This window comes from Oryzias melastigma, linkage group LG22 (genome assembly GCF_002922805.2).
Source record: "Oryzias melastigma strain HK-1 linkage group LG22, ASM292280v2, whole genome shotgun sequence".
Classification (NCBI taxonomy): Eukaryota; Metazoa; Chordata; class Actinopteri; order Beloniformes; family Adrianichthyidae; genus Oryzias; species Oryzias melastigma.
In genome coordinates, this window is record NC_050533.1 from 17,987,086 (window position 1) to 18,006,320 (window position 19,235).

Below are 19,235 nucleotides of genomic sequence, written 5' to 3' on the forward strand. Positions count from 1 at the left end.
ACATTTATAGACTTTGACATTTCTTTTACAGTGCAAGTTTTGTGTTGCTGGCAGTTGGGAGCAATTTTAACTGGAAAACATTGCAAATAAAAGTAACAAAGATTGTTGGACCAGCAGAACACATGAAATTACTGTTAACAGTAAAATGAAAATTGATACTGGAAACACCATATAAATGCATTTATCCATTTGCATTTTTACGTGTTTCATTATAAGGACATTTTGCTTCTAAATAGAAAATCAACGGTTTCCTGATTTTTCTCTCATCTTGAATTGTCCTCGGGATGCCCTGTTTCTCTCCCCAGAAGATGGAGGGTGTGGAGACACCTCCACTGCTGGGCCACAAGACTCCACCCAGAGTTCCACCGAAACCTGCCTCCAAATCGCCAACACAACCTTTACTGGTCCCTAAAATGGCTGGAGGTCGCCAGCAGTCCCCCTCACCCGTCAGACACGTGAAGGCGCCCACACCCACTCCTGTTAGGTGGGAACAACTTCTTATTTTTCAATTTTGGTTGTAGCTTAAATATTGTTCACCAATATTTGGTGAACTTCTTCCTCATTTACTAATATGTCTCCTAAATCAGGCCGGTCAAATCTCCAATCACGACACGCAAACAGCCTGCTGCTGCTGATGTCCGCCCGCCATGGAAACGGGCAGGTGATGCTGACGTCCCTGAGCAGCCAATCACAGGAGCCAAAGAGGTGAGGACAGGAGGGGGGGGGGGTATGGGGGGGGCAAGTTATGTATAGAAATCCCTCTTATAGTGTGACCTTTGGCAGTACTGCTGCATTTCTTCTTATATCAAAATAAACAGAAACCTTGTCAGGTTTAAACAAACATATCCTCTTTACTAAACAGATTCGTTTTTTTAGACTATAGACTTTTTTTTTTCTTTTTTAGTTTTTAGCAGTTTTATAAAAAAATATTACCAGCTTCATAAAAACGGGAGAAAAACTGATATCTGTCTGGATTACACCTGGATCCGACACATTTTAAATCAACCTTTGTTGAGGTCAGATTCCTGGATTCTGTCTCTGTCTTATCACCTTTAAGATTAAGCTCCAGATAATTGAGGTTCCAGCCAATGGCTAGAAAGCTGGCGTTCTGTGACCAGCAGAATTCCAGGATCCAGGTATGTTTAGAGAGTAGCCTAAATAGTCTAATGGAACCACTCAAAGATTCACAGAGGAGCATATCTTCTCATGTGTCCTGACAAATGTCTTCTGCTGGTAAAGCAAAGAAGCTGAGCTGCCTCAGATGACCAAGATGTTCACTTGAAGCTTAACCTGTGCAGCTGAACTGTCTTTTCCCAACAAATTATTGTTGCTATCTGCGAACCGGTTTGTTCCATCATGCTGCTCTTTGATCATCTTATCTGGATTAATCACTTCAGGAACAGATGAGCATGTATCTCCTGTGTCTTATGTTTCTATGATCACATTAGCCACTTCTGCCTTCTCAGAAAAATGATTTTGTTTTAAGTTATTTCCAAAGACTTTCTGACTGAAATGGTCTTCTTTTCTTTCTCCTGCCCTTAAACTTTGCCTCTCAGGCAAACTGCCTCAGAAGAGTGTGTGGCTTCATTTTTTTGGTTGTTTTTTTGTTTAAAAGAAAAAAAAAGAAAAAAAAAGAGAAAGAACATACATTTTAATAAAATAGGAAAAAGGTTTTTTTTTTTTTTTTCTTGTAACAAGCTACAATCAGAGTTGTGGATAGTTATGACCTGACCTCTTGCTAGTTCTACTTTTACTCTGAAACCAGGACAGTACTTTTGATTTTGTGTTTTTCTTTTGGCCTGTTACTCTAAAAGTGTCTCTTGTTTGTTATTTGTACTTCTGTCATATCTTTGTATGGGTATCAGCACTCTTTTGCTCTTTGATGTTAAAGAGGAAGAACAGTCTCAGGCAATGGCATAAGAACAGTTCAGAATAAGCAACACAACGGACAAACATTTAAACAAGTCTGCTTCTAAAGAGCAGTTTTTGAAAAGGTTGTCAACTTTTCTGAGATGCTTTTTTAAGTCCAATCAGTAAAATTCTTCAGCAGAGATTTGGGGATGAAGCTTGTTATGTTTGTGTGTATTCTCCTGCCTTTGGTGCTCTTCTGTCTGGTGTGAATGTAGAGGGGCATAGTTCCTTATTCCTATCTGGATCCATATTCAACAGCATGAATTGAAAACCTTGCCAATTAAAGCTTTGGTGCCTGACCACCTAATGACCTGGTTCAGCGCCCCCGTGCTCTCTTATGGGGTCCAGATGACCCCATCCTTACATTGATGTGTGATCCTCCCATGACAAAGGTGGACAGGATTTTGTGTCTGCCACGGACACCAGAGAAGATGAAAAAAATCCTTGAAAAATAAAGTCTTGTGGGGTCCAGATGATCCCACTTTTAATGTAAACATACTGAAGATAGCACAAGGGTTACAACATCAGATAAATCGTCAGTACATACTCTGCAGTTCCTACAAATGTTGGCATGATATACTATTTATGACAAGTAAATAAGACTCATTTGACTCTAAATAATCACAGTATTAACTCTGGTTATTTAGTGTGAACTTATCTCTAAACTCGTCACAAAAACAACCATGAACACTTTCTTTGTGATCTGAAGTGACACAGACTTTTTTTGATTGATGACTTGAAATGAACCAAGCCCTTCCAAGACAAACAATGTTTTAAACAACTCATTGTCCTTAATTGTGAAACTGGAGTTTCCAGCTCTTTTCAGAAAGACAAAATGAGAGGTCTGGATGTCTCAAAGCAAAAAGATCAAGTTGTTTAAGTGACTGCCATCATCAGTTTGCTGTTTTTTCTCCAGACTGAGGGAGAAAAGAGAGCTGGGGCGGTGGCAGCGGTTGTGGCTGCCGTCGACCATGCGCGCATCCATCAGCCCGTGCATGAAAAAGGTGATCAAGGGGAAGCGGAGGAGGCGGGGGCTGTGGAAACACATTTCAGCCAGCAGGTCTTTGCTAAGGTTGTCGAACAACAGCATGGAACCAACTGGATGTCAACGAGAATGCAGGATGGCCAAATGTCCACTGCTGCTCAGAAGTTCACACCTGAACTGCAGCCTCAGGTTAGCCAGGTCTCAAGACTGAAGTGGGATTCAAAGTTTGACTTTTTAGTAGTTTTTCAAAATTGAAGATATAGAGGTTGCCCATGTGAACACTTTGTTCACATCAACTCATTGTATGCATATAAAACAGTTTTGAGGATGCACATCCCTCACCACTTATATAAAAAAACATTCATAAAATCATCTGCTGATAAAAACAGAAGAACCATGGAAGGAAGGTGACGCACAACAACCCATCAGACACAGATTGTCTTTAGATACTTAATAAACATTTACCGTAGATGTCTACAGGACATCTCTGACAACTCTATTATGTTACTCTATTCCACCAAGTGTTCTGAAAGATACATGTATATAGAGGTCTGCTACACATCTACCTGTAGACATCTAAACTTTGGATATTTTTAGATTTCTATTAGAATATTTTTTTAAAAACATTTACAAGTTAAAAAAAAACAGCAATTTCACATCCATCCATTAATCTTCAGAACCACTGAATTCTTTTGGGGTCACAGGTTTGTTGGTTCCAATCCAGCAAGTGTTGAAGGTGGAGTACACCCTAATCAGGTCTCCAGTTTGTCACAGCGACACACAAACACAGTGGGGCAGGTTGCAGACAGCAGATAACCACTACACCACTATACAGTCTTTTGATTCATAGACAACCAGTAATCACAAAGTTCCACATTTCAAGAAGCAGCAAACATTTCTACTGAAATGTACTTGGGGTTAAAGATCTGAGAAAGTTGTATCAAAACAACATTCCAACATCTATATTTTTGCTTAGATTTTTAACTTGTTGTAAAACTAAACAAAATGATGGTAAAATGTTTAATCCATTGTCAGAGTGGATTATTATTAGAATGAGTTTAGAATCACTTTTTCTGATCTTCTGCTACACAACAAGTGTGCAGTTGCTGTTCACAGGCAAAGTTCTATAAGTATAGATTTACATTTACATGTACAGATTAGGACAAAAAAGTGGATTTACACCAATGTTGTCAGATTACATTTGATAGTAAAAGGAGAAAAAGGAAGATGCTCAACATAATCCCAATGATAGAAACATGTTTGACTTGGGTTTACTATTGTATATTTATTTTTTAAGTGCTTTAATAGACATCTAAAAGTTTCCAAATATTAGTTGTCTACAGGTAGATGTGCAGGAGACCTCCATATGCAGATATCACTATCATTATCGGTAGATAGAGTAAATAGAGTTGTCTGAGATGTCCAGTAGACATCTACAATAGATATTTATTAGAAAGATAATATCTCAACACTGCGTACAGTGTTGAGATACAAGCAAAAAAATTCACCATAACACAGAAGCTTGACACATTCGATGACATAATACGTGAGGTTTGAACGGTAGGATGGGCAGGTGGGAGGGGGACACCTTTCCATTAGTCCATTAGCTGCCTCCAAGGGCATGCATCCAGACTAAGCTTGGGAGGGGAGGGAGATTGCAGGAATTCCGAGGTCAAGGAGGGATGAGGACCAGTCTTCGTCTGCACACACAGCTGCCTTTCACACTCGGTAGAAATGGGCATGTTTTCATAGAGCCAAGGGAGCCAAGGGAGCCAAGGGCAGCGCCATCAGTTAAGGGGGGTCCGATAAGATAAAATTGTTTCAGGCACCTGCAGTTGTTTTTGTATTGCTAAGCTGAGTCCTTCACTGGTCTTGCTGAGTCTTTGAGGCGAATTTCAAAATGGGCCGGAATGTGGGCAATTTGGGCCAGTCTCCTTTCTGTTCGGGCAGAAAGTCGCTCCAAGTTGACATCCATCTTCCGCACAAGTTCAAAGGTCGTAAGCACTCTGCTCAGTTGGGCAAGAGGGGCACAGTGCTTCTGATCCGCTTGTGAAAGTCCGTCTCTATGGGTCTCTATTTCCAGAAGTATCTTCCCACAGAGATCAGACAGCTCCCTGTCTTCAGCTCGCTTCTCACGAGCTTCACCTTTGAGACTGCCTGATAGATCAGAAATCCTCCGATCCTAATTGCGAGGAATCCAAAAATCAGGAGCATGAGTAGATATACATCTTCAACATCTTCCACAGAGGCTTGGCCAGACACATCAGCCTCTACTTGCCCCATGGATCATTGGTGTATCCAGCCGCATGGCTTCTGTCTGGGCAGGAGGGGTCCGCTTTCCCATTCCTTATCATGGAATAAATTTTGTTGATCGCATAAAAAGACCAGTGGATCAGATCCATTTTCAGAGTTCAAAAAGCAGAAGAGTAGTCGAGAGTGAAAAAACAGCAGCTCACAGAGAAGACACCTATGTCAATCATACAACAGCTTAGTAGTTTATATTGCTGAATAGCTAATATGCATTAATAATGCGTATTATATGATAGATGTAGGGTATTCAATAAATGCTTCAGGAGACACACACGCACACACACATATGTATATATATTAGGGGTGTTGCGGATCACGGATTATCCGTGGTCCGTACGGATCAGAAGCCACGGTTCGGGACACGGTTCGGACACGTGTGTACCGCGGACCACTCCGACCCCCACCCCCAGCGAGCGCACACACCTTGGGCTCTCATAATTTTAATAATTGTCCGTTCACATCAATGAAATTCTGTCAAATTCCTGTAAATCCTCTTTGTTTTGACCAGCGCTGAAGTAACAGCTTCACGGTTATTTCTTAAAGTCTGTTCCTGAATCTCCCGCTGCGTGTGGGCGGAGCTTTCAGAGCTTTTCCTGCATAGAGAATTTGGTGTCGGCCGCCACCAGCTCCTGGAAAAGGGGGGATGTGGCTGATTCTAGGAGCCCAGACTGAGAGAGAGTCCACGGAGACCCGAATGATGACAAAATGATACAACAGAAAAAATAATTTCAGTAAACCAATAACCAATATATAATCGCAAATATTTTGATTTTAATGTCAAGGTAACAATAATTATATATTTTGTTTTGGAAACATCGTCTGTGGACCCCCCTTCCTCTTAATTGAAAATGGTTCGGTCCGACTGGACTATTCTTCCACAGCTGTTTGTTACCGTCAGACCCACAGAGTTTAAGGGAGAGAAGACACGCTTTAAAATCAGGAGTTTAAACACCTGATTTAGAGGAGAACCTCCGTGAAAAAAGAAAAAAGGAGACAGTCTGTCTATTGCCGCGCGGAAAGGAGAGAGTGCTCGTAAACGGACAAGGGGGCGGGGCCATGAATTTGAGGGTTTCTTCTGAAGCTTTTGTATGGAGCTTCAAACTAGAATAATTTGTTGTTTTATTGTGTATCAAAATTAGGCTTGTTAGTTACATTTCTGTTTTATAATGAGGTGATCTATAGTAAAATATGTAAATTGAAAGAATGTTCAATAAAGTTACATAATAATAATAATAAAATAAACTTGTTAAGGTATACAAATCTGAAGTCCCCACGAGACACCACCACCTTATTTTAAGCCAGGAAAAACCCTGCAGCTTCCGTCACAAACTTTACTCAACTTGACGCGGATGGATAGATATCAGGTTTATTTAATGTTAAGACCTGAATAAAAGCATCAGTACACGTTTCAATTTCTGGATTCAAAGAATACATCCGTAATGGACATGATTTTATGGCAAGCCAAAAAGATCACCAGGAAAAGCGGGTGCAACAGTGCCACGTTTTACAGATAATTATTATTATTTTAAATATTTAAATGTCCCCATTTGGCGAGTGGGATCAGAACATTTGTATTTCAAGTGAACACCAGATAGATTTGGTATTTTCAAAACTATTTTTAAGCATTCTTTTCTCTGTTTTTGTAGATTTGTATGTATTCAGAAACTACAAGTTTTAGCATTTTGCTTGTGTTCAAACTTTAAAGATTTTTTGTTTTAATAAATAGGCCTCAGTGAGCAAAAGTTTTGAACTTTTGTGTAAGGGAAGTACTTTATATTCATTTTGAATATATGATTTGAAACGTTTCCAAAAATTAATTTAGCTTTCATGTTGTTGTTGTTGTTGTTGTTGTTGTTGTTGGTGGTGTTTTTTTTGTTGTTTTTTTTTTTTACTTTTTACTGATCCGAAAAGTGATCCGAACCGTGACCCTAAAACCGTGACACGATCCGAACCGTGAGTTTTGTGATCCGCAACACCCCTAATATATATATATATGTGTGTATAACTCTTGCCCCTCTCCACCTCCGCGGGTGGTTTCTCCTCTTAGCTCGGGTCCTCTACCAGAGGTCTGGGAGCTTGAGGGTCCTGCAGTATCTTAGCTGCTCCTAGCACTGCTCTTTTCTGGACTGAGATGTCTGAGGTCGTTCCAGGGATCGACTGTAGCCACTCCTCCAGTTTGGAGGTTACAGCCCCGAGTGCTCCAATTATCACGGTCACCACTGTCACTTTCCCCTTCCAAGCTTTCTCCAGTTCCTCTCTGAGTCCCCTCCAGTTTCTCATTTTTTACTTTATTTTATTTGACCTTTATTTATCCAGACAGGACAGATTAAGAACTGCATTCTTATTTACAACTGTGGCCTGGCAAACGGCAAGACCTTTTGAGAAAGAAAAAGGGGAAGAAGTTTCAAGATAAAAGAAATAAAATTGAATAGATTCAGAAAAGAATTAAAAAAAAAACACATTCTAAAATATAAAACCTTAAAATCATTTCAATGAGGAACAACATTCATCTTTAAAATAGTCATTAAGATGGTTTTTAAAATCTGCTTGTGATATAAAAATGTCCAATCTCAGAGTTTTTTGCAAGTCATTCTAATCTCTGGCTCCAGCATATTAAAATGACCCAGAACTAAGTGAAGAACTTGATTTCGGGACTCTTTACAATAACAGTTTTGAAGTGCGGGTGTTGTACTGTACACAGGGGATGAGGTATGTAAAAGCTGGCGCAGATAGGGTGGAGAAAGACCAAGCAGAGTTTTATAGATTAACAGTAGCCAATGACATTTTCTGCGAGTTAATAATGAAGTCCAGTTCACAGATGAATAAAGCGTACAGTGGTGAGTTTTAAAAGGAGCATTTGTTATTAATCGTATAACAGAGTGATAAAGGAGGTCCAGATTTTGCAGCAAATGCTTACTAGCAGATCTGTGAATATTCATTCATTCATTTTCTTGTCCGCTTTGTCCCTTTTGTGGTCGCGGGGGTGCCGGAGCCTAACCCGGTTGCTGACGGGCGAAGGTGGGGTTCACCCTGGACAGGTCGCCAGTCTGTCGCAGGGCCTCAATCACACACCCATCCACTCTCACATTCACACCTAGGGGCAATTTAGAGTCACCAATGAACCTATGAAGCATGTTTTTGGACGGTGGGAGGAAGCTGGAGTCCTCGGTGAAAACCCACGCATGCACAGGGAGAACATGCAAACTCCACACAGAGAAAGTTGATGTTTTTCAGATCCCCCAGCTGGGATTTGAACCAGGGCCTTCTTGCTGTGAGGCAAGAGTGCTAACCACTGCACCACCGTGTAGCCCAGTCACTCTAATCAAGAATGGGAAGGATGGTTCTTTGAACCAATGTACTTCTTGCAGAGAAGGTGAGGGAGGAGCATATTCTGTAGACAGCGCCTATTTTTGATTTAACCTTTGACTGCAACTGGTGAATGTGGGTTGAGAAGGACAATGTATCGTCCAGCCAGATACCAAGATATTTGTAATTTGTAATCTGTTCTAGAGGTGTCCCATCGAGCGTGGTGATACTGAGGGGGTTTGATGGTAGATGACCCTTCTTGCCAAACCACATGATTTTTGTCTTGTTCACATTTAACTTTAGGTGGAGTCTGGAGAAGGAAAGTTGGATTCCATTAAAGTTATGTTGAAGCTGTGTTTTCACAACGTCCAGAGAGGGACCGACAGAGTTTAGAACTGTAACATCAGCATAGAGATGAATGAGAGAATCCCATGCAGAGTCACCTATGTTATTGATGTATATTGAAAAAAGAGTGGGACCAAGGATGGAGCCCTGTGGTACACCAGTGGTGACATGAAGTGGGTGAGAAAGAAATTGTTCTGACTTAACACACTGCTTTCTTTCACTGAGATAGTTTGAGAACCATAACAGAGAGTTTTCAGAAACACCAACATCCCGTAGCCCGCCAATAAGACAGGAATTATTTACAGAGTCACATACTTTAGCTAAATCAATAAATATTGCGGAGCACTACAATTTTCAATCTAAAGTAGAGGTAATATCGTTAAGAACTTTAAGTCTTGCTGTTGTGCACCCTTAACCAGACCTAAAACTTGATTGTACAGGAGACAAAATGTTGTGGTTTTTGAGGTAGTCTGTAAGTTGATTATTTACAAATCTTTCTAAAACCTTTGCTAGACAAGGGAGAAAGGAAATTGGTCTGTATCAGCTGTATCAGTTGGGATCAGACCGATCCCCACTTTAAAGAGTGGACGCACCACAGCAGATTTCCAGGCCTGAGGGATTTCAGCAGTCTGAAGCGAAAGTTTAAAAATATTTGTAATAGGATAGATGATGAGCGATAAATAGATAAATTATTAGAGAGCTTTGCATTGAGAATAAACAAATTAAAGTGCTTTAGGATAGATTTTGCCATTGCTCAACTGAGCATTGAATTGCTTTGTCTGACAAAAATTGCCAGACCTCCGCCTATAGTTGACCTGTCCTGTCTAAACAAGTTGAAACCTGGAAGACATAATTCAGAGAAGAAAATTGAATTTCTCAACCAGGTCTCTATGACGATCAAAAGATCTGGATGTGCTCCATTAACCCAAACTTTGACATCGTCTACTTTTTGCAAGAGGCTTCTTATATTTATATGAATAAAGCCCAAGCTCTTTCCAGAGCAAAAATCATTAAATGACAAATCTTACATCTTACATCAGGAAAAGACGGACCAACATCTGCCACTGGGCCAGGATTGGAGTGCACATTACCAGAAATCAAAAGGAGCAAAATAATTAAAATACAAGATAAATTTTGTGAGAACTGCAATTGTTTTTTCTTGAGCATAAACTTTGGAGTATCATATGTCAAGACAATGGCTTGAGACAGGAATAACAAAAAATGACAAGAGGATAATGACTGAAGGTAAAAATGTGAGAAAGCATTGTTTGATAACAAACGAGACAAAATCTCTGTTTTGGCATGAGATTGGTATGTGAAAGGGTGCCAGGTGAGCTTAGAATTAATTAATTACATGCCAACATATATTCATTTGGTGCAGAGCAGTAACTAAACGGCAACAACAAAAATATTTGAATGAACATGTCCATGACGAAGTCAAACCTCCGATTGGGGATATTGTCCAATGAGCATGGCGTCGGGTCCCGATGAGCAGTCCAAGGGCTAGAGAAGGTGGCAACGGGCTCCGGTGAGATCCAGACCGAGGCAAGTGAGATCCGGGTCGAGGCAGGTGAACGCCGAGGCGGATGTGTTCTGGTCGAGGACCACCAGACGGGTTCTGGTCAAGGACATCTGGCAATTCAGTTCTCTCATGTTCCTTCTTCTTGGTGTTGCCATCGCTTGGTACTGCCACATCCATCACAACGGCTTTCCTCTGTTCTTTATCCACTAACATGTCTGGTTGGTTCTCCATTACCATCCTGTCCGTCTGGATCTGGAAGTCCCACAGGATCTTTGCTCTCTCATTCTCTACCACTTTCAGAGGTGTTTCCAATTTTGACTTTGGGGTTTCCAGTCCATATTCTGCACACATGTTTCTGTATATTATTCCTGCTACTTGGTTGTGGCGCTCCATGTATGCTTTCCTGCCCAGCATCTTACAGCCTGCAGTTGTGTGCTAGATATAAATATACACTGCTCACAAAAATTAAAGGAACACTTTTTTATAATTTTCTTGTTGGTTAATCAGCTGAGGGCCTCGTTAATCAATTTCAGCTGCATTGGTGTTCATGGAATTAACAACAGGTGGACTTCAGTGGCAACAATTAGAAAACCCTCCAAACAGGACTGGTGTTACATGTGGAGGTCATTTCAAGTTTCTCCCTCTTGATCTTTTTTGGCTGGTTTTCCACTCGTGCTGATTTTGGCTTGATAATTATCTCTACTGGCAGTATGAGGCGATTCCTTAACCCTACAGAAGTTGCACTGGTTGTCCAACTTCTCCAGGATGGCACATCCACACGTGCTGCAGCAAGAAGGTTTAATGTGTCTCCCAGCACAATCTCCAGAACATGGAGGAGATTTCAGGAGACTGGTGGTTATTCTGGGAGAGCTGGACAGGGCCGTAGAAGGTCCTCAACCCCTCAGCAGGACCCATACCTGCTCCTATGTGCAAGGCGGAACAGGCTGAGCACTGCTCGTGCCCTACAGAATGACCTCCAGAGGGCCACTGGTGTGAATGTCTCTACCCAAACAATCAGGAACAGACTTCATGAAGGTGGCCTGAAGGCCCCACGTCCTGTAGTGGGCCCTGTGCTCACTGCCCAGCACCGTGGAGCTCAACTGGCATTTGCTCAAGAACACCAGAATTGGCAAGTCCACCACTAGCGCCCTGTACTTGTCACAGACGAGAGCAGGTTCACCCTGAGCACCTGTGATAGACGTGAAAGAGTCTGGAGAAGACTAGGAGAACGTTATGCTGCCTGCAACGTGGTTCAACATGACAGGTTTGGTGGTGGGTCAGTGATGGTCTGGGGAGGCATATCCATGGAGGGACGCACAGACCTCTACTGCCTAGGAAATGGTGCTCTGACTGCCATAAGGTATCCAGATGAAATCCTTGAACCCATTGTCAGACCCTACGCTGGTGCAGTAGGTCCTGGTTTCCTCCTAATGCACGACAATGCCCGGCCTCACGTGGCAAGAGTATGCAGGCAGTACCTGGAGGATGAAGGAATTGAAACAATTGAATGGCCTTCACCATCCCCTGACTTAAACCCAATAGAACATCTCTGGGACATTATGTTTGGGTCCATTAGGCGCCGCCAGGTTGCTCCTCAGACTGTACAACAGCTCAGGGATGCCCTCATACAGATCTGGGAGGAAATGCCACAAGACACCATCCGTCGTCTCATGAGGAGCATGCCGCCACGTTGTCAAGCATGCATACAAGCTGGTGGGGGCCACACAAGATACTGAAAAGCATTTTGAGTCGTAGAAATTAAGTTTTGGAAAAAAATGGACTAGCCTGTCCCATCTTCATTTCACTCTGATTTGATGGTGTCTACACAATCGAGCCTCTGTAGGCTGAAAACTTTTATTTCCATTAAGACTAGGCATCCTTTTGTTCCTAAGACACTGCCCTGTCGTTATTTGTATAGATATCCAACTTCATATTCAGATCTGATGTATCTAATGTGTTTCTTTAAAGTGCTCCTTTAATTTTTGTGAGCAGTATATATATATATATATATATATATATATATATATATATATATATATATATACAGTGCTCCCCCCTTATTTGCGGGGGTTAGGGAGCAGAGACCTCCACGAATACTCCAACTACACGAATACGGAGAAGCCTACTGGACGCCTACTGGCTTAAGAAACTTAAGAAACTTACGGTACTTCACAAATCCCTGACAGCAGAAATGAACCAGGTGCTAAGAGATGGGACTCACTGTGAATGGCTAACGGGAGGTCGAATGATCCTGATCCAGACGGATCCCACAAAGGGTGCAGTCCCATCCAACTACCGGCCAATAACCTGTCTCTCCATAACATGGAAGCTCATGATGCTTTTGTGTCTACGCGGTTCATTAAGAGTTGGAAAGGAGGAGCTGAGCTGCTGGTTTCCCTCCTGCAACATCAACTCTATGGGTTGATGTTCATGATGTTTCTCATCAGTCTTCATCTGCTCCAATCATCTGTTCACTGACTGCTGCTGATTTCATCACTTGATTTAAAAAAATACATTTAGAAAAAAAGTGTTTTGATCTATTTATTATGTAGATGAGATTGTGATCGACATCACTATCAACCCGGAAGTGCCGCCTGGTTTCATAACATATTTTGTCCCAAAAAGCGTAAAAAGACGGTGGATGATAACGACAGACTTTATTCTGGGGCTTTTGTGAGTTTACTGTCATGTCTGATTGTTATTGACCTCATATTTTCTGTAAAACAAGAGGCGACACGGATTCTATCAGGCCGGTGATGATCCAGGCAGAATCTGTGCCTCACAATAATTTACAGTAGAAAGAACAAATATATGATAATTCTGCATTAATAAATGCTTCCATAATTAAGTCACTTTCATTAATCACGTTTTTATCCTACATTAGTCAAACAACGTTTTTTTTTGCTTTCTCAACACAAAAAAAAACTTGTTTTACATAGAACATGTGGGGGGAAAATGCAAATATAAATATAAATTCCCCAAATCCCCATAATAAAGTCTATTATGATCATCCATCTTCTTTTTGCCTTTTTAGGAAAAAATATTAGTTTACAGAACAAATCAACAATGCCTGAGACCGGAGGTACACATTCTAGCAAGGAAACCTAACTTGACACAACACCTTTAAATAAACACAAACTATATTTGCAACTTAAATTACTTGAAAAAGATCAACAGAACTCGTGCGCATCCAAGTGCACGCTCAAGTGAGCCCGTGCTCGTTATGTCTTATTAGCCGTCATTAAGCTGCGTATTACTAACTAAACAGAACAGTAACAGGAACAGAAGCTCACTTGGTCCATCAACGCACAATGAACATCCAAAGGAAAACTTCCTCCTCTCAGCTGGTACACGCGGCGACGCACGCACGCGCACGGAGCAGAGCAGAGGCAGAATGCAGCACTACGATGACGTCATCCCTCTCGTAAAGAGAATGAACAGAAACTTAAAGAAAACTTATGTGGTGTCCTAACCATTGTTTGAAAAGCGTACCTGGATGTTCCCCGCCTATCCACTAGAGGGCGCTTGTGTGTTGTAAAAGAAAGAGAATTTAGTTCTGAAACGGTAAAAAAGAGTACCGCGTTGTTGATCCGTGTGTGTTAATAAAGCGAGCTAAAGAGCAAGTAAGGTCTGTCATTTTTCCCTAGAGGAACGTTCCTTTTATTTTTGGTCTGGATACAACAACTTATTTCTAACATCATCTGTCTTTTGTAAACATAGTTTTCACACCGTTACATTCATAAAGATCATAAACATATGTTATTTAGTGATCAGCTGCTGGCCCGGGATGAGATTCTTCATCATCACTCCTCACACAGACACACCTGTCCTCAGGTGGAGCGCCGCAGTTCACGCGCTGCTTTCTACAGGATGGAGCCACGTTCATTTATAGAACAATAATGGTCAGAAATCCCATCCATCCCAGCACAATGATACTAACGTGACAATAAATCATCTGTGGAGGGGCAGGTTCTAAGAGAAATACGTGCAAGTGTTGATCGAACGAGGATGCGGCGCCGCATTCATGGAGGAGCCTTTTCTTTATAGCCTGCAGTCGCGACAAACCCAAATCATCAAATATTAAAAAAAAGATTCATCATAAGTGCTCTATTGCTTTGTGGTAGTGAGACAAGTATTCATTAAGTATTTACATATTTCATCTTTGCACATTTTTCGCCCAAAATGACGCTTCAGCGCGAGCTGGTCTTTGTAAACAGTAGATGGCAGATGGAGCTCCGCCCCTGACCGTCATAAGCGAAACTAACGCTTGAAAAAGGTTCCTAACTTTCCTAGTGAAAGTTAATGACCAGGAGTGGCGGATTAACGATGGGATTTTGGTGTATTTTGGGCAAAACCAGTTTTAGGCGAGAACGCCTCGGTCAGCATCAAGCGGTCTCTATCATTATTGACTCAAAAATTGGGGTGGCAAGTAGGGAGGCAGAGGTCTTTGCTGGGGTGGCAGATGCCCCCCTTGCCCCCCTGTAGCTCCACCCGTGCTTTTATGTCTCTCAGCTTGTGAGGTTTTGTCTTTTATGTCTTACCTTGTGAACTATTTGTTTTTATGCTTTTAACTTGTGAAGCACCTTGTGACTTTTGTCTGCAATAGGTGCTATATAAATAAAACTTACTTACTCATTGCAACCAAAATACACAGGCACATGGATCAATTCATGTCAAGGTCAAGGCCCCAACTGACAGTGTGCTCACTGAATGTCTCAGACAATGGAAAGCAGAGGATGCTGGAGGGCAGAGCCTCATGGGAGGACAAGCCCCTGCATGGGATGTACAACCAGACAATAACTGAAGTGGCTGATATCAAGAAGTCCTACCAATGGCTAGAGAGGGCTGGCCTGCAGCACTGCACAGAAGCTCTGATCCTGGCAGCACAGGAACAAGCCCTGAAAACCAGAGTGACAGAGGCTCAGATCTACCACACCAGACAGGACCCAAGGTGTAGGCTGTGCAAAGAGGAAACAAGATCCAGACGGACAGGATGGTAATGGAGAACCAACAAGACATTGTAGTGGTGGATAAAGAACAGAGGAAAGCCGTTGTGGCGGATGTGGCAGTACCAAGCGATGGTAACATCAAGAAGAAGGAACATGAGAAACTGGAGAAATACCAGGGACTCAGAGAGGAACTGGAGGAAGCTTGGAAGGTGAAAGTGACAGTGGTGCCCGTGGTAATTGGAGCACTCAGGGATGTAACCTCTAAACTGGAGGAGTGGCTCAGACCATCAGACATCTCAGTCCAAGAAATGCACAGTTCTAGGAACAGCTAAGGTACTGAGAAGGCTTCTCAAGCTCCCAGGCCTCTGGTAGAGGACCCGAGCTTGGAGGAGAAACCACCTGCGGAGGGTGAGAGGGGCAATTATTATTATTATTTTTTTTTTATATATCAGTGACGTGCAGTCAGGGGAGGCTGGTGAGGCTCTGCTCCACCTGCAAAATATAGCTTAAAAAAGGCATAAATTACATAAAACATTTTTTAAAGGAAATGTGTTTTATTTAAAACTTATGTATCAAGAATTTTCACAGATTTGAATACAATACGTTGTACATTGATGGTGAGATTTTAACTCTCCTGTGAACTTTGTCGGTTACTCCAGGTTCAAAGAACAACAGAGGTCTCCTCCCATGTGGGGTCTGGTGCCTTCTCATCTCCAGTTCCACATTTTACAGTTTTTAAAGTTTCTGCTCCAAAACCTGAGACTAATGGGGAGGTAAGGAAGGCCGTATTGGGCAAGTAGAATAAAATAATCTGTGTTGAAAGGAGAAAATAAAACAAGGCAAAAAAAAAAGAAGAAGAAGCAATTCATGCTTTAGTCTAACCAGTAACTGAAGGCTGCTACTGTCCATCCCCTTAGCTACTAAACCTGCTAACCAGTCCTTGGTGAGCACTTCAAACATTGGCTGTTTGGAGCACTGTAACATGCACACTATTTAATATCTAGACAGTGGAGACACCTGAAGATTAGTGATGCTAAAAACTCTAGATTTCATTAAAATTTCAACTTTCTAATTTTTCTGCCAAAGTTGCAGAGGTGCTGTGTGTGTGTCACAGGTAGTTGCTTATAACTGCTAAAAATGATCCTTGAGATGTCTATAGGCACAATAGCTTTTGACCCAATTCACAGAAGAGTTAAGCAGTTACAGAAAGGCATCATTTTCATACTGCAAACCCCATGCTATGGCCAAAATATAAATTAGTAGTTTGATCACACATTGTTTTTTGTATGCAATGACTTTCAGATTCCTTGTTTAGAAGCACTTCCCTTTTTATTGTTTGGATGGCTCTCTGCAAAAAAGTACAAAAGATATCACATTAAAAGCCAGAAACTTATATTCACAAGGTTGCTAATGGGGTTACTTGGAGCCTGATAGAATAACTCAAATACATTATGCAGTTTTAAATTGGCCTGTGTGTGTTATTATGGTATTCTTCATAAAAAGCTCACAATATTGAAAAATTTTAAAAAATACTTCACCCACCAAGTATATTTCAGAGTTGCATATCACTGTGGTTTGGTTTAGCCAGCAGACACTTTGCTGCTTTCTTCTTGTAGCTCAGAATGGTTGACATCTGACTAAAACAGCCACTGTAAAAAAAAAAAAAAAATTCTTATTCCAATCGTCATGCTGTTCATTAACCAGTCAACGGAACCCACCCATAACCCTGCTTCATCTCTATGTCCACTTTTTTACCCCTGTTGTAGATTTAACTGAGCTCTCATAGATACTCTGTGTGCTGTGTTAACACAAGAAAACCATTGATGCCTTCTGTCTGATGATTGTGCTGTGGCTGTTCCTCCTCTCTGGATCGGATAGGTTTTCATCGCTGGCACAGGAATCGCAACTTTGCAGAAAGAGTTGTCCTCATCCTCTGCCTCCTCTAGAAAGATCATCAGGCCTGTCAAGTCACCCACTCTGTCTCATAGAGCAGCTGAAGTCACAGAGACACCTGAGCGCATCCCGCCGCCTTTCAGAGATTCTGTCAAAAAACACTTTGGAGCTGAGTTACAGACTGGGCTTGTAGTCTTTTCGGGCTTGAAGAAAGAATGTGGGGATTTGGGAGCAAAGGTTTGTTCTACTGGTTTAAAGAGATGGATCTGAACAGGACAAGAAAACCTGGTGTCCAAACAAATATTCGCTTCAATCTGTCCAAACATTACCAGTGATAAATATCTGATCAGTTACCAGCCAGAACAAAATGAATGAGTGGTTTGTCTTACATGTCTACCACTCTGGCCAAAATAAGACCTTTTCAGCACTCACAGCTGTAAAGCTTTGCAGCGGATGTCTACGTCACTTGTCACTGAAGACAAACCTCTCAAAGAAACAATTGTTTTTTTGAATATGCATTGCAATCTTTCTGGCCAATGGTGCAGACAGTAAGAAGTCTGGTTTTCTTGATTTCTGTTACAATCCAGGTATAAATGTTTCTTTAATCAATATGACACTGACATGTCAATGCCATTGACCCCTGCATTTGCTCATCTTAAACCCATACAACCTCCCCTTCATCTTTCCTCTGTCTCATCTCCTCTTCATTTGCCATTTGCTGGATGTAAACAAAACTCTCAGTGTCCTATGTGTTTGTTCTGCTGTTTCTGTGTTGTCTTTTGGGGAATCAAACATGTTTAAGAGATTGTTAACAGATCTCTGACTGTGTCACAGGTGGGGAGGGAGGAAGCCACGCCAGCTGCTGTTGGCCCCATGGTACCGCCCACAGTGGTGTCTGTAAGTGGTTCTATTCTTATTTTGTGGGTCAGAGTGGACTGTCTTTGGAGAAGGTTTAAATGTGTTGTTGTTTTGTCCATAGGTCCTGAGGAATACAAATGTGACTGAAGGGGAGTCAGTGACTTTGGAGTGTCAGATCACTGGTCACCCTACCCCCATCATCATGTGGTTCAGAGAGGACTATAAGTTTGAAAGCTCCACTGATTTCCAGATGAGCTATGATAATGGATTTGCACGGTTGGTAATTCGTGAAGCATTTGCAGAAGACAGCGGACGCTTCACCTGCACAGCCACTAATGCAGCAGGAACGGTCAATACCTCCTGCTACCTTCTTGTCCAGGGTCAGTACCAACAACCTGTCTGAATTTAAAAAGAGTTTTACGAAATGTCAAACGAGGAAGTGGATTTCAAACCAGTCTCTGTTTTATACATGTATGATCAGTGGCTGTTTCAAAAGGTTCTGTCTTTTTTTTTTGTTTGTTTGTTTGATGCATGTATGATGTGTATTTTACTTCATAGCAGTTGATTGCAGGGAATGAAAAGCTACCTTTGTTTCTTAGTTCAGCGTCATGCACTGGTAGGGCCACAGGGAAACAACAATTTCTTTTTTTTTCTGTTTTGTTTATAATTTGATTCTAAATGAACTTTTATTTTGAAAAAGTAGTGCATCTGACTCAGTCCCGATGTATGTCAAGTCACGTGGTCACATGATGAAATTCCTTCAGCAACTTTTTTAAAGTGGCTACCCCGACTGCTAAATTGACATGATATTTTAAAAGTTCCTGCGTTAAATCTAGTGTACAAATAAAGTTTAAAGCAGCTAAAAAGTAATCTATGGAGGATGTAGATAAAATTTACCCTCAAAAGGAACTGAAGGCTAGTAGGCTAAAAAAAATGTTGATGTTTACTTGAACCTTGTCAGGCCGGTCCATGAAAAATATTGTTTGAAATTAAACTGATCTGTGACCTGAAAAAGTTTGAAGACCCCTCTATTAGATTATTTAGTCTTTTACCAACCCTTTCTCTGAACTTTAGTATCTGAAGAAATTGAGAGCAGACAAGAGCCAGGAGAAGATGCAGAAACTCTTGAGAAAATGTGAGTCAATAAAGTTTTCTA

General features: G+C 41.4%; 1 protein-coding gene across 1 annotated transcript in view; it reads left to right on the forward strand.

Moving 5' to 3' along the window:
* Positions 1–269: 269 nt before the first annotated feature.
* Positions 270–19,235, forward strand: part of ttn.1 (titin, tandem duplicate 1) — a gene marked incomplete in the record, with an annotated part of 209,359 nt that continues 190,393 nt past the window's right edge. The window contains 5 exon segments of the mRNA XM_036209999.1: positions 270–484; positions 588–705; positions 18,056–18,118; positions 18,201–18,459; positions 19,154–19,214. Coding sequence (XP_036065892.1) covers positions 285–484; positions 588–705; positions 18,056–18,118; positions 18,201–18,459; positions 19,154–19,214 — 701 coding nt within the window.